A 13,906-nucleotide genomic window follows, 5' to 3' on the forward strand; every position below is an offset into this window, starting at 1 on the left:
CACTAGTCCAACGCTAGTTGTGGCTTCTCCCTCTATTTACTTGCTAGTCCAACGCTAGTAAGGATTTTTAGAAATGGGCTAGTCCAATGCTAGACCCTTTAAGCCGTCTTGCGTTAGATTTATCTTTGCGTGATATTCATTACATTTTCATGCATATTTTCATTTTTAGGATTTTTTCTCATTTGCATGATATTCCCTATTATATTATTCCCTATCCTTTATATGTGCTAATCATGTCATTTAGAATTGCATCTCATTTAAATTAATTCATTTGCTTGTCTATGTTAGGAGAATTATTTTTTCAAACATGGAAAATGGGTGATTATAATTTTTTAGTTTAAATATCCCATTAATGCCTATATAAGAAAATTATGTAACGAGTTTTTGCCTCTCGTACCCTTTATGTTGCATTCCCTTTTTCTTTGATCACTTATATCTATGTATATAATTTAATTTCTTTTCTTTTCTTTTAATTTCATCATTTGCATATTCGTGACGCTTTCAAGGAATCATTTTGGCCTTCGTAATTAATGCGATTGGTTCAATTAAACCATTGAATAAACATTTTGTCCCTTTCGATTTTTTTATAAATTTAAATTTGCATCCATGTAGGAAACATCCAAACGTAATAAAATTAAGGGTTAAATTAGGAAAATTTTGACTAAACCCCGCAACTAGCTTAGACCAGGTTGAAAGGGTGGCTTAGATTTGAGTTAATCAAGCCTTTACCTTCCCTTTTTTCAACCGTGACTTCCGAACTCATTTTCTCTTATTTTTCAAAAACCTGGAGTTATCAAAAAGGGTTTCATTTTATTTTACTTTATTTTTTAAAAATAATAATAAATAAAATGTTTTTTGGGTGATTTGGTACACCAAAACTCAATACCAAGTGACGACTCCTTTTTTTCTTAAAAATCCTTTTAGACTAAATTTTGGACCCAAACTGTCGCATTCTTTAAAGTCCCATTCTAGGTTATTTTTCACTATTTTTAAATAAAATCACATCTTTTGTAAACACCATTTTATTTTTCCATCGCGAAAAAATGGGGCGCGACGAGTTTGCACGAACTGATGATTGTTATCTTCCTCTCCTGTCTCTTTTCCTTTTTGGGTAAGTCTCCCATCTCTTCTCTCTCTGGCTTCTCTGTTTCTTCTCCCCCTTTCTCTTCCTTTTTTTGTGCCTGACAATCACCGCAATTTCTTTCTTATTTTCACTGTAGATTTATTTCTTTTATCAGGTATTTGTACTTGCAGACATGAAACCCACAAATTTTTCCATAGATTAGGTGTACACTTTTACCCTAAAATTCAGGGATTTTTTGCCCAAAAAATGGTTTCTCGTCTGATTCACTAAGCCCGTACGAACCCTTATTTCTCAACCTTCAGATCTTTGTCAACATTTTCTGACTCTAAATTTTACTCTCTCGGCTTCGATTTGATGGCTACTTAGTAAGAGGCAAGTAGAATCAATATTAAAAACCGGAGGAATAGAAAAGGGCGCTTGAGGTTAGAGGTTTTATAGGATATACATCTTATTTTAGTTTCTCATAGGTGAAAAGAAAAATAGAGAGGTTTCTTGCCTTTTGGTGTATTCCTCTATGGTAAAGAAAAATTTAAAACTTGCTTGGTTTTTTCCTCTTCACATAGCAGACACACGAATGCTACACAATTAGTGTTTGTTTTTTTTTTTTTTTGGTATTTTCAGCTTTGTTTGGAAAGTGGAAAATCCTCGCAAGTGGTTTGGTGCCTTTTGTTCCCTCGCATCCTGGTAAATACATTTCTTGCCATTCTTTTTTTCTTTATTTTTTTGCACCACGAACATAAATATTGATCAGTATTTTTTTTTTTGTAATTTTCAGCTTTGGTCCGAAAATAGAAAAGGTTTTGCAGTAAAATTTCTGTTCATTCCAGGTTAGTTTAATTTTGATTTGTATCATTAATTTGCTGAAACTTTTGTTAATATTATATGTGCTAATATTTTAAATATTTTAATATTAGTGTTATGTGCCTATATGTTTGGCTATTTACTCTTATGGTAAGTTTTTGCCTATGCTTCTTAAGAAGATATAGCTGCGCTTTATTGGTTTTATGTGGTATTTTAAGGCATCAAAATATTAATAAAGTATATTTAAAAAACATTCTTATTGGCAAAAAAATTAGTGATTTTCCCCCTCAATTTATGCTTGCCCTTCCGATTTACCTTCTATGGACACTAACTCATCTCCCAACCATGGAATTCTTTTTTTTTTCCCCAGAAAAAAGAGAATCAAAGAGGGGAAAGCACTATACATCTCCCCTCCCCACCCCTATTTGCCTTCCTAGCCAAAAACACGAAGAAAAACTCACACTTTCGCATCAATTTTCAGCCATTTGATGAATTTATTGTTGAGTTTTTCTAGCCGTTTTTCCCCCCAAAATTGACCTCCTAGCAGAAATGTTTGCTTTTGTTATTATTGATTGTTTTGTAAGTGTGAAAGAATCAAGAAGAAGCACAGCAAAGTAAACATCCAGTGTTTAAGGTGTGTGATTATCTCTTACAATAGTAGCATGCTTTGTGTTCGATGATTTGCTTCTAAAGGTAGCTTTACCACTACACTGGTTTAGTTTTCTGAAAATTTACATGTCCCATTGTTATGGAGCATTAGATGATTTAAGAGATGTTCTTTAGCTTACTGTTTGGTCCTAAACAAAAATGATTTTACTTTTGCCTTTGTGTTTCTGTGCTAAATGATCCTTTAATGTCTTGCAATGGCTCGAACTATCTTTAAATTCCATTGGAAACAATACTTTGATAGACCTAGAAACACTAATTTCATCAATTGTTTTTGACTTTTACTACATTGTCAAGTTAGTGACTATCATAGTTACGACTAAAGACCAGTTAAAGAGTATTTTCCTAGCTTCTACTGTCTTAGTTCTAATTTTCCACATGTTTTGGGGCTGAACAAGTAGAATCTGCACCCAAATCATGATTTGTTTGATATAATTTGGTTTCTGCTTAAATTTTGGTTTTAGGAACTGATCATGCACTGATTATTTCCTGGCACAGATAAGCACTTCTGAGTTCCATACCTTGGTTCATTGAAAGGGGATTGTTCAATGGACAGATCCTAACTTGGGGGGACAAAGACTTTTAACATACCTCAGTCTTCAATTATTTTGCAGCTTCCTTGTTATATTAGTTTATCTGGTTTTACACATGGACATGGACATTGCTTTAATTACCCTACTGCTATAATAGTTCGCACATGGACGTGGTTTTTCAACATGACGACAATTAAGATCTTTCATGTTCTATTAATTTTAAAAATAAGAGGTATAGGGAATTTTTTAATATTTTTTACACAACAAATTAGGCATTGGAACAGCCGAAAAATTTCTAGTAAATTTATATAAGGTTCTAATATATATTTTTGATATGTCATCATGATATTTAGATATAAAAAATGCAAATATGAATTATATATATGAATCAATTTTTTAAATATTTATTAAATTTGAAATCAATAACTTCTGAATTCAAGAAATCAATACATTTCCATATCTAATTCAAATTATATGAATTAGAAATTTTTCACATTGGTCCTAATTGCCGAATTACTCTGATTTCAATTTTTCAAAATACATTTTGAAATTTTTGAATTGAGTGGTAATTCGGCAATTACGGAGTTTGCAAACCCTAGCTTTGGCAATAGATTAGAAAACCGCTTTCATTAACCATATAGATAAAGAGGGAAAGCCCGCTGCCGCCTAGGATGGTCGTCCGCCCATGTGGCAAGAAAGTATTGGCTGCTGGTGACATGAAGGTGAGGTGAAATTGCCATTTCAGTAAAAAAAAAAAAGGTTTTTTTAATTTAAAATATTCCCTTATCTGTTTCTTGGTTGGAACGACAGATGGGGTGGGCTCGAGATACCTATTCCCATCAAGTGTCTCCGGACACGGGGCACGGACGGTTGCAGGTGCAACCGTCTCTAGCGATTTTGGTCATTTTCAACAGCGCGTAACTTTGGTTACACACAGCGTAATTTTGTTTGCACAACGTGTAATTTTAGTACAAAATTTTGCGGGTCCCACACACGATGTGAAAATCAATACACAACTTGTGATTTGGATAGCACAAAATTTTTTGACCAAATCATGGCCATTAACCGTTCAGACCGTCCCTGCCCCTTGTCCAGTGTCTCCCGTCTCCCATCAAGTGTTTCTCTCTCATCGCTGCTTTCTCCTCTCATACCCAAACCACCGGACCACTACGGCTACTGTACCTCTTGTCGATGATCTTCTTCTCTCCGCAATGCTTTGAAACCCGGACCGGCTTGATCGGCCGAACCACGAATCGGTCATGTGTTTGATCCGGTTCATAACCTGTGTTGACTTAGTCCAAGAACCGGTCAAACCCGTAAAAAATCGTACAAACCGTTAAATCCGAATCGAACGTGAACCGCGGTTTTTCAATTTTTTGATAAAATTGCAGAATTTTGACCGAAATTATCTAAACCTAGCATTCAATCTTCACTCTTCGGTCTTCCTGCTTCCTAAAATTGCCGTCTCTAATTCCTTCTGCCCTTAATGGCTTAATCCTAATCCTTCTCCAAAGTCCAAAGTCCAAACTCCAATCTTGATCCATAGCAATCAGCAAAAACGAAGCATGAAGTTTTTCTTCTCACCGCATCGATTCTAAGCCAAAAAACTCTGGAATTCAAGCTATTACCGGGTTCGTTTATCTTTTTTCCCTTTTTTTTTAATCTTTCTTTGTTGATTGCTGGGTTTTAGGAACCGTCCCCTCGGCCCTCTGTGGTTGCTGTTTTTGGGAAAAAGATTGAATTTTGATGCTTGCAGTTTCATGTTTTGCCTTGCTATAGGAAGATCGGAGGCAATATGTGAATTTCTGGATTGATATTCTGTGAATTTTTGTGGGTTTTGATTATTAGTTATAATTCTTGCACTGCAGTTATGAGTTTTGTAGTTGTAGATTGGTCCAGTTGCAGGTGGTAGATCTGATTCTGTAATAGCTGATTGAACTGTACTGTTATCTTCTTTTGGTTACTAGTTCAGTTGGAACTTTTGTTGGAAGGGAATTGTAGTAGTGTCATATTTGAAGAAGAATGATGATGCCGTAAAATCCTATTTCATTTTTGTAAGTTGTTGCTTGAAAGATAAGATAGTGTGAATAAATTTTGTATATGTTTGTAATTTTCCTGCTCCAGAGTTGCACAGCTGATTGGTAAAAATTTTGTTGCTTCATTTTGGTTCGAAATTAGCAGGACTACGAAGAAACTGAAAGGATCTATCTTCTTTTTTCACTATGAATTGGTTTACGATACTTCCTGATATTCGGTAATGAAATTTGCATGCGTACGTTCAATGTCTAGGGGGAGCCTCTAATTATACAATTTGTTTGTTGGGCATATGATCTTTATTGACTTGTCATTGCAGCAGCAGCCTAAATGATTAGATTATATTTTTGCTATTCCTCCATTTCATAGACTAACTTGGTAAAGTAAAAAAAAGTTGAAAAACAAAAGATCTGGTTTGTCCTCAAATTAGATAAGGTATTTTTTTTGGTTTGTCCTCAAATTAGATAAGCTCATCAGTCTGTTTGTCCTGTAATTTTTGTTTTGTTTTGTTTTTTTACTTGTTAGTTGCCTTTGTTGCCTGGCTTGAAGATTGTAGCAAAGGTGAATCAATAGGTTAATCTATTATCTTACTATGGAGACTGCTAGCCAAGAGAAAGTGCGAGTTTCTGCACAAAATGTTTTTGAATAGGCTTTTGTGAATGAAAGTAAAAAAAAAAACCTCATATGCATATGAACTCTAGTAGACGTATGTTTCCTGAAATTCCACAATGATAAAGCTGCAAGTCTTCATAAATTTTGCATACTTGTTTCTTTATTACAGTGATGGATACTTGTTTCTTTATTACAGTGATGGATCGAGTAAGGATTTGTACCATTTTAGATAGAAAGTTTCATGGTCACGAGTGGAAAAAGTTCACGGATGTTGACTTCAAATCATCATGGAATTAAAGAAGGACAAATAGTCTTAAGCATCATTGATTCTACTAAAATTATTGCAATGCATCAAATCATTTTAAATTTACAATTGATCCACTATAATGTGTACCGAATCACTAGTAGCACTAATGTTTCATAGCCGTGCATCACTAGGTGTATATTTTAGTTTTGGCAATTATTACAAAACTAGGATTATCTTTTGTTAAGGTGCCATTGGATGTCTTCTTGTTACTTGAGAAATTTGATACAAAATTTCCCATCCTCCTTGGCTATGTATTAATTTATTTGTTGAATATTCATAATTAGCTATGTATTAATTATGTGCATAGGTGTGTGTGTATATGTGTGTGTGTATATATATATATTTATTTATTGAACCGGGGTTGAACTGGTCCGACTGGCTGAACCTCGACCCTTTCACTTCGTCGGTTCAATTGACAGTCCGAGTTTTAAAACATTGCCTCTCCGTTATTCTTTGTTTCTCGGTAAAAAAATTATCCGGACACAGCATTTTGTTTCTCTCTTTTTTCCCAAGTACTTACCGATCTGTTCCAAAACTTTTCTTTTCGGACCACTACGGCTGCTGTACTGCTCGTCCATGATCTTCTCCTCTCCGTTATTCTCTATTTCTCGGTCAAAAATTATCCGGACACTCAGCCTTTTATTCCTCTCTTTTTTTCCAAGTACTTGTCGATCTATTCCAAAAATTTTCTTTTTTCATATGCTTTCTGTCTGGATGGACTATGACTGTCAAGAAAATAACATTATCGAGTTCTGTTGGTGCTGGTTTCAAGCAATTATCTTTTTTTTTCCAGATACATTGCAGATCTGTTCAAAATTTTATTGTTTTTCCAGCACTTTCTATCGTCAACTTTTTTTTTTTTTCTTTTTATTAGACCTGATGTAACTAAAATCATCTATTTCTGCTTTATCTATGCTATTCTCCATATTGTTGTTAATTCTTACAGTGAGCAATTTTTACAGTTTTTGAATGGCATGAATTTTCTCTTCTTGTGGAATATTTAGATTGATATTATGCTTATTGTTAAATTTGCTTGTTTTTAATACGTATGTTTTTCTTTTTAGGAGACTTTTTGGTGCTTTTGTTGTGCTACGTTCTCCTTCACTGAGTAAGTTTGCTAATTTTTTTATGTATGTATTCTTATCTTTTTAATTCCTTGAGCTCTGTTTTAGTTGGATTGATGATTGTAGAACTTGTAAACTGCTTTTAGAAGTACTTTATACATGTTTCTGAATAAATGTGTCTATTCATGAGCAATTTTCTCTTAATTTTTCCTTGGATTTGAATATTTCTTCATGTTTCCTTTTGTTTCTGGTTAGGTTTTTACAAAGATGTATGGTGATTTTTTTTGGAAAAGGGTGCAGCTTTCTGGCTAGAGTATTACGGCAGATGAAAGTTGTAAATAGGCTAATTTATTTTGTTCTGGGTTAGGCTATGATGATATGGTTTTGGTTTCATTAGATGTATTTCAGGCTTTAAATTGACTGCCGTATCTTGCCGAGGCAACCCTGATTGCATTTGAGGTTCATTCTTCCCTTCAAATGCAATGGGTCTGCAGCCATGGCGGTACTCTCATCTCTGCCTGACTTTTGCTGACAAACCTGAGCCTTGCTTTAAACTACCATAATTACTGCTTAATTTAATTAAAAAGATTTGATCACTGATTCCTTTTTTTCCGTATGTATAATAATTTTCAGATAATGACAATTTCTGATGTTCTTATTGGTTGTTTTCACCTTTGAAGCACTCTCTACAGAGCTATACCAAAAATTCTCAGGTGTGCTACTTTGGTTTATAGTTATAACTCATTCATCATATGATGTTGTACTTATGACAAAGCTTTAGCTTTTTCCCTTTTGCTTTATACTATCTGGATCATGCTAGAGAAATTGCTTGATGCTTTGGTACAATTCACATAGGGACCCTGATGAGCTTTTGTCAGTGTGCTTTAAATTTTTGAGAAATTTTGTGGTCAAGTGTAGAAACTATATGAAGTTTAGAATGAAATGTCTAACTAAATATCTAAGTATTTGGGAGGTCTTGCAAGCCTCTATGTCTTAATAGAGAAGTAATTATGATATTTGATGGTTTTTTTTTTTATAAAAAAAATAGTAGTACTTTTTTTCTTCAGTATAAAAAAGTCTGGTTGGTCAGGAAAATCTATTGGGCGCCTTTTTTTTTTACTACTTCACAACCCAAAAGCATGAAAGAAAAAATCCTGCATTGCTCACTTAGTGTTATTTGGGTAGAAATTCATTCTCCTCCTTTTTTTCTCTCTTTATGGTAATTAGAAGATAACATGTTCATAATGATGGCTTTTGGTAATGTTAAATTACATGTTTTGTAGGTGTTTAGTCGTCACGAGAAATTAACTGACCATTTTTTTTAAGTATCTATATTTGGTTTCTTCTTTTTTTTTGTCCCCTGGGTTATGAAGAATTAGAAAAATGAAGCATTTTTCTGTTTCTTTCTTTTGTAATCTTTGTTTTTTGGAGAAATGGGGATGCGCGTTGCTGGGGTTATGTCACTTTCAAAGGACTGCATTTGATAATTTATTTTTGAAGATAGAGCCTTGTAAATCTCGAGTAGTGAATAGTGCCGTACAGTTGGCACTGCTGTCAAAGAGATTTGAACATCTACAAATGGAAGAAGTAAAATTGACTTTGGATCTATTTGACTTTTGTGCGTATGCAATTACAGTAAGCATTTAAACACTATAATGTAAGAGATTTCAAAACAAAATTCAGGGTCACACTATGTGCTACACCGTATACTCGTGAGGCATCTTGGGAAATGATCAGTGCTACAGATTGTGCAACTATAGTATCTCATCCTGCTCGTGCCATTAATGCTAGATTGGCTACATAAAAAATTTCTTATGCTTTTGATGGCTTTCTGCAGTATGGAATAGGGATCAATCCTATTTGTGTTGCAAGTGCTTTACTAGCACTTTTTTACTTCTATGCTAGTTTATTAAGATGTAACCAAAAAAAGAAGTTCTTTTGTTAGTTATCCTCCTTTCTGGTAAACAGAATGTCGTTAATACCATTGCGTTACTGTCTTTGTGTTGACACCATGTCTATTTTTTCTTGAGCAAGCGTACTTGTAACCTTAATTCTGGTGAAGGTGTTCAAATGAAGTCTGTGCAACACTAGGATCAAGAATGCTCTATAGAAGGTCTTGTCTTTAAATTTTGGTGTAGATTCAGGCTCTGGGATGTTCCGATCACCCTCCATAAGGTTCCTGAACAACTTTAAATTAGAATGAACAGTTCTCCCCGTCTCTTTTATCATAACTGGTTTAAATTGATTGGATCAGTTTCACACCTCCTCTGATCACCCTCCAAAGGTTCCTGAACAACTTTAAATTGTGTACCTCCAACTAGGAAATGGATCACATCACTATAGTTTTCCCTTTTTCTTTTTGGTTAGTAGTCAAAATCTCTTATACCTCTGCATCCATACTGTGAAGCTTAAAGAGTCAGGGATGGCAATTCTCTAGAAGCAGTGAGGTTAATGAACTTTTACTTGAGATGGGTTCAAAGTGAACAGCATAAGGTAACATGTTCAAATTAAAAGTTATCAACAATTTATTTTGTTGCATGCCTAATTAACAATTTATGGACTTGACTATTTACATCTGCGATAGATAATATTGTCAAAACCCACAGTGAAAGCACACTTTTTTTTGTCTTCGCATTTTTTGCTAAATAGTTGAAAGTGAAAAAATCTTTGTTATGTAGTTCACCTTTATCTAGATTTTCTGATTTGAGTATGTAATTGTTTTGCTATGATTTAACACGTTTTTAATCTTCTTTTTTCTTCCCCAAAAAAACCTCATTGGAAAGTACAAAGGTGAAACCTGATACAAATTATGGTGCATCAATTAAATTTTATATTATAGGTTTAACAGTGACTTTTGGTCCGGCAAAGGCTATCAGTTTAATTAAGATATTTGGAGTAATAGCTGAGTTCCTTGCCATGTGAATAATGAAATTTCAATGACTTGTTTGATGGTTCGAGTGCTGAATCTACGTGTTTCTCCTCAAATTCAATGATGATATCCACATATTTCTCAGCTTTTAGCTTCCACTATATGAAATTTTCTGCACTTTTTCCTTTTTTAATTTAGTTATGTGAATAATGTACTTTTTTGGTTTTGCATGTGAAAATATTGAGTTTTTATGAGAACCATCTCCAAGTTGTGGAAATTGCGTAGCTGTATGATCAAGTTGTTTAAATTGATTTTGATATCTTCCATTGGCATTTTGTGTAAATTGCATAGATGCATGTTCAAATTGTGGAAAAGTTTACTTGCATACCGTCTGCAAGGATCTGGCACATTTAATACTTTAACTTTGGTGGGAACACGAGTTACCAATCAAGATACTAGGTTACCTGTAACAATCTTTTCATCTCTTGACTTTGGCAACAACTGTATCCAAAAAAAAAAAGGAAAAATGAAAAGTTCCTTGTTTGTGTAATGTGTTGAAAAATACAAGGGGTAACAAAATTTGCATTAGACTGTTAGTAACCAAAAGTGCAGATGTTTGTTGAATCTGTCATGCCCTTGTTGGCATCATTCAAGTCCCTTGATTTGTTTTTAACTTGGTGTTACAGTAGTAAACTAATTTCAATGGATTATATCTTTCTTTCTTTTTTGTTATAATACTTGGTAGGTTTTTCACCAGTTTCTTTCGAAAGCTGCTCATTACAGTTCTTGGATGAGTGCGAATGGCAGAAAGTTTTTGTTTTTGGTTGAGTTAAAAAATCTATTTATTGGAATCATGGAAGTTCAAGCTCATGTTTCGAGATTCTATAAGACTAATTTTTCTATTTATTATGAATTTCTTGACTATGAACAAATGTCAAAATTTGCACTGTTAGACAAATTGTAAATGCAACTTTTTATGGTTTAAAATCTTTTACAATTGCAACAATATTTTTTCCCTTTTGTTTGTTAGTTTATAATATTTCTTCATTTTTTTTTGAAACATATGATTGATATTACTCGATATCTCACACGTACTTTGCATGGAAAGATGCATATGTTCTATATTAGACCTTCTAGATTTGGATCCATCTGATATGCAGCCTATGAGATAATAACTTCATACTCTATGGATGAGACTTTTTGATACTAACCCACTCGAAGTTATGAACTCATATCCCTCCAATCCTTGGATCTAGACGAAGAATCAAGTTGATTTGCGGAACTCTTGACCCCTCTAAATCACGAAGTTATGAACTAACAATATTTCTTAACCCACAACTTAATAATTTAGCGAACCAAAACTGTTTGTAAACGAACGCCACAACCATGGTGTATACTTGATTAATAAGTTTGATTTGAATCTTCTCAAGAAACTCTTTAAGTATTCAAGAAAGGCTCTTTTGGACAAGAGAAAGATGATAAAACTCACGTTTATTGTTGGAAAAATCTGATTATTAACGATGGAAAAATTAGGTCATTTATAGCCTTATATGACTTGAAAACTCAATGTGATTTGTGATCACTTATGTGGCTAAGAAATCAACTAAGATTCGGCCTTCTTTGAAGACTAATTTGGCCGAATATTACTAAATAATTAAACCATTAAAACAGCAATTAGATTGACAATTAAAATCCTAACTAATACTACTAATCAAATGACATTAACTAACTAACAAAACAACTATTTAAGTAGTTTGCTTCTAACTCTTCATGTGCGACCAGCAAAGTGACACATGGAAGCTCTTCAAGTTGAAAGCCTTCAATGGTCCTTGTGTCATAACCAATTCGATCTTGAATTGCGCAAACAAGTGATTGTAGTGAATCTCTAAGTGTTCTTGCACGAGCTCTTGTAATCGGACCACTTGAAACTTGTACAACTTGATCAGCCTTGAACCCTTTGGACCTTTCATCACTGTTATTATCAACAATGTGAACTTAAACATTCTCAACATTCACAACTGAGATTATAATCATTCTACTTTGCTATTAGATGATGGTTAGACTTTGATCTGTTTTGTCCTATATGTTTTATGAACAATTCACTGTGTATTTCTACAATCTATATCTATTATGCATATTGTTGTGCTTTTCAATGATGTCTCTTTCCATTTCTCGATCCTTAGTTACGTTTCAGGCATTATATAAACAGGGCATAACTGGGCATGTAAATTTTAAAATTGTTCACCGCGCACTTGCGCGGTGATCCCCTCCTAGTTGTCCTATATAGTACTACACATCGAACTTGAATTATTTCAAGGCACTGTTCATATTGAAATTGGGTTTCCTTGTCCTTCAAAAAGAAATTAGGTTTCCTTGCCATGGCTTCCAGCAGCGACGATGAATGCATGACCCCTGAGCATCTACTCGACCATCCTGAAATGAAAGGCATGATCCCTGAGCATCCTGGAATCGAGTCGGAGTTTCTCTCGCATGTCAGAAGCCAAGAGATCTGCTCCCAAGAGAGGAGCAGCAGCGACAAAGAGAGCCTCGCCTTGGAGAGCATCGGCAGCTCCGACAAGGAGGGCAGCGGCGGCAGCAGTCAAGAGGGCGGCGGCAGCAGCAGCCAAGAGGGAAGCGGCAGCGATAAGGAGGGCGAGGGCAGCGACAGCAAGTTGGAGAATGTCCGGAAGAAGCGAAAGTTAGAGAAGCTGCCTGAAATTGCTGAGGAGGCAGTGGAGGAGGAAGAGGAGTATCGGAAGGCAAAAGTGTGGAAGGAATGGTGGGATCGTACAAAGAAGGAAGCGAAGGAGTTTGACTTGGAGGACTGGAAGGAGAGGAATGGGGACCTCAGCCATAAATCAAGGGAGCAAATTCGGGGGGAACTTCAGGAGTATTGCAAGTCAGTGCCCTCTTTTCCATCTAACCTTGGTGCAATTGGTGGACTTGACGATGTTGTCAAGTCTTTCTTCGTCCACGATGTAGATCCCAAGTTATGGGAAAAATACGTGGCAGAGTGTCGAGAAAGTGAGGTTAGTACAATTCCAGTCCTCCTTCTTTGTCTTTTTTTTTTTAAATTCCTTTGTACCTTTTTTTTATTTAGGGTTATCTGTTTTATTTCTTTGTCTTTGTATTTTAGTATGTTATGCCCTCTGAAATCAGTTCCATTAGATGCACCGTGCAGTTTGCAAAATTTTTTGTACTTCATTTACCAAAGAGAGACTCTCAATAGGACTCATGAGTCTTCGCTTTATAATTTTGTTTTTTGTATATAAGTAATGGTAAAGGTATTATTCCATTTGTGCTTTACTTGCCTTGTTGACTTGGATGCATGATGGATGAACAGGGATTTGATGTGGTTACATATCCGGGTCCTTCTCCGTACCTTCTCGTTAGGCCAATCACCTCTTATGTGGATTACCCTGAACTGCATCAAGAGCTCATCGAGTTTGCTACTAGGGCCCTGGAGGAGGTGCGTTGCATTTGCATTTTTTGTGTTTGTTTGTCTAATTTTTTTCACCTTCTTATTGTTGAGTTTCTGAATTCTATGAATCACTCTTGCAGAAGCAACCAGGATGCCAGTTTTTGCATATTGAGCGGGTAACTGGATATGCGTGTTCTGGTTACATGTACAATATAACTTTTCGAGCTCAGAGTGCTGATGATCCTGATGGAAAAAGCTTCCAAGCCAAGGTTTACGCTGGAATAAATAAGGTGGAGGTTATTTTCTGCCGTCCAAAAGTTAAAACTTAGTTTTTGACTGGTTTGAACATGAATAAATTTTAACATGGTTACATGTTTTAGGTATTAGACGTGCTAATTCTTTAAGTTAGCTCTCAGCGTTCTTGACGTTTGACTTGTATCATCCGATATTGCTTTTTATGATTGCTACAATCTCCAATATAATACATTGTCAGGAGCTATGCAGCTTTATTTTCA

At 34.9% G+C, this 13,906-nt stretch overlaps 1 protein-coding gene across 22 annotated transcripts; it reads left to right on the forward strand.

Moving 5' to 3' along the window:
• The first annotated feature begins 1,853 nt into the window (after positions 1-1,853).
• On the forward strand, positions 1,854-13,906 carry LOC113732083 (uncharacterized). 22 transcript variants are annotated; one of them, XM_072080070.1, is made up of 6 exons: positions 4,172-4,715; positions 7,102-7,167; positions 7,735-7,814; positions 12,338-12,999; positions 13,314-13,439; positions 13,532-13,906. In XM_072080070.1, exons 3-6 carry the CDS (start codon positions 7,751-7,753, stop codon positions 13,718-13,720), a joined length of 1,041 nt encoding a protein of 346 aa, XP_071936171.1. In that variant the 5' UTR covers positions 4,172-4,715; positions 7,102-7,167; positions 7,735-7,750; the 3' UTR covers positions 13,721-13,906. The 22 variants fall into 22 exon arrangements, with proteins under 22 accessions (XP_071936184.1, XP_071936171.1, XP_071936170.1 ...); XM_072080069.1 differs by having other exon boundaries at positions 7,102-7,145; XM_072080084.1 differs by having other exon boundaries at positions 4,173-4,715; positions 7,102-7,145; positions 7,782-7,814.

This window comes from Coffea arabica, chromosome 2e (genome assembly GCF_036785885.1).
Source record: "Coffea arabica cultivar ET-39 chromosome 2e, Coffea Arabica ET-39 HiFi, whole genome shotgun sequence".
Classification (NCBI taxonomy): Eukaryota; Viridiplantae; Streptophyta; class Magnoliopsida; order Gentianales; family Rubiaceae; genus Coffea; species Coffea arabica.

Excerpts from the sequence above, each read along its gene's own strand:
- LOC113732083 (XM_072080066.1), top strand. The coding sequence starts at position 5,307 with ATGAATTGGTTTACGATACTTCCTGATATTCG. Across the intron at positions 13,000-13,313 it reads CAGAGTGTCGAGAAAGTGAG|GGATTTGATGTGGTTACATA; the intron begins GTTAGTACAATT and ends ATGGATGAACAG. Across the intron at positions 13,440-13,531 it reads CTACTAGGGCCCTGGAGGAG|AAGCAACCAGGATGCCAGTT; the intron begins GTGCGTTGCATT and ends TCACTCTTGCAG.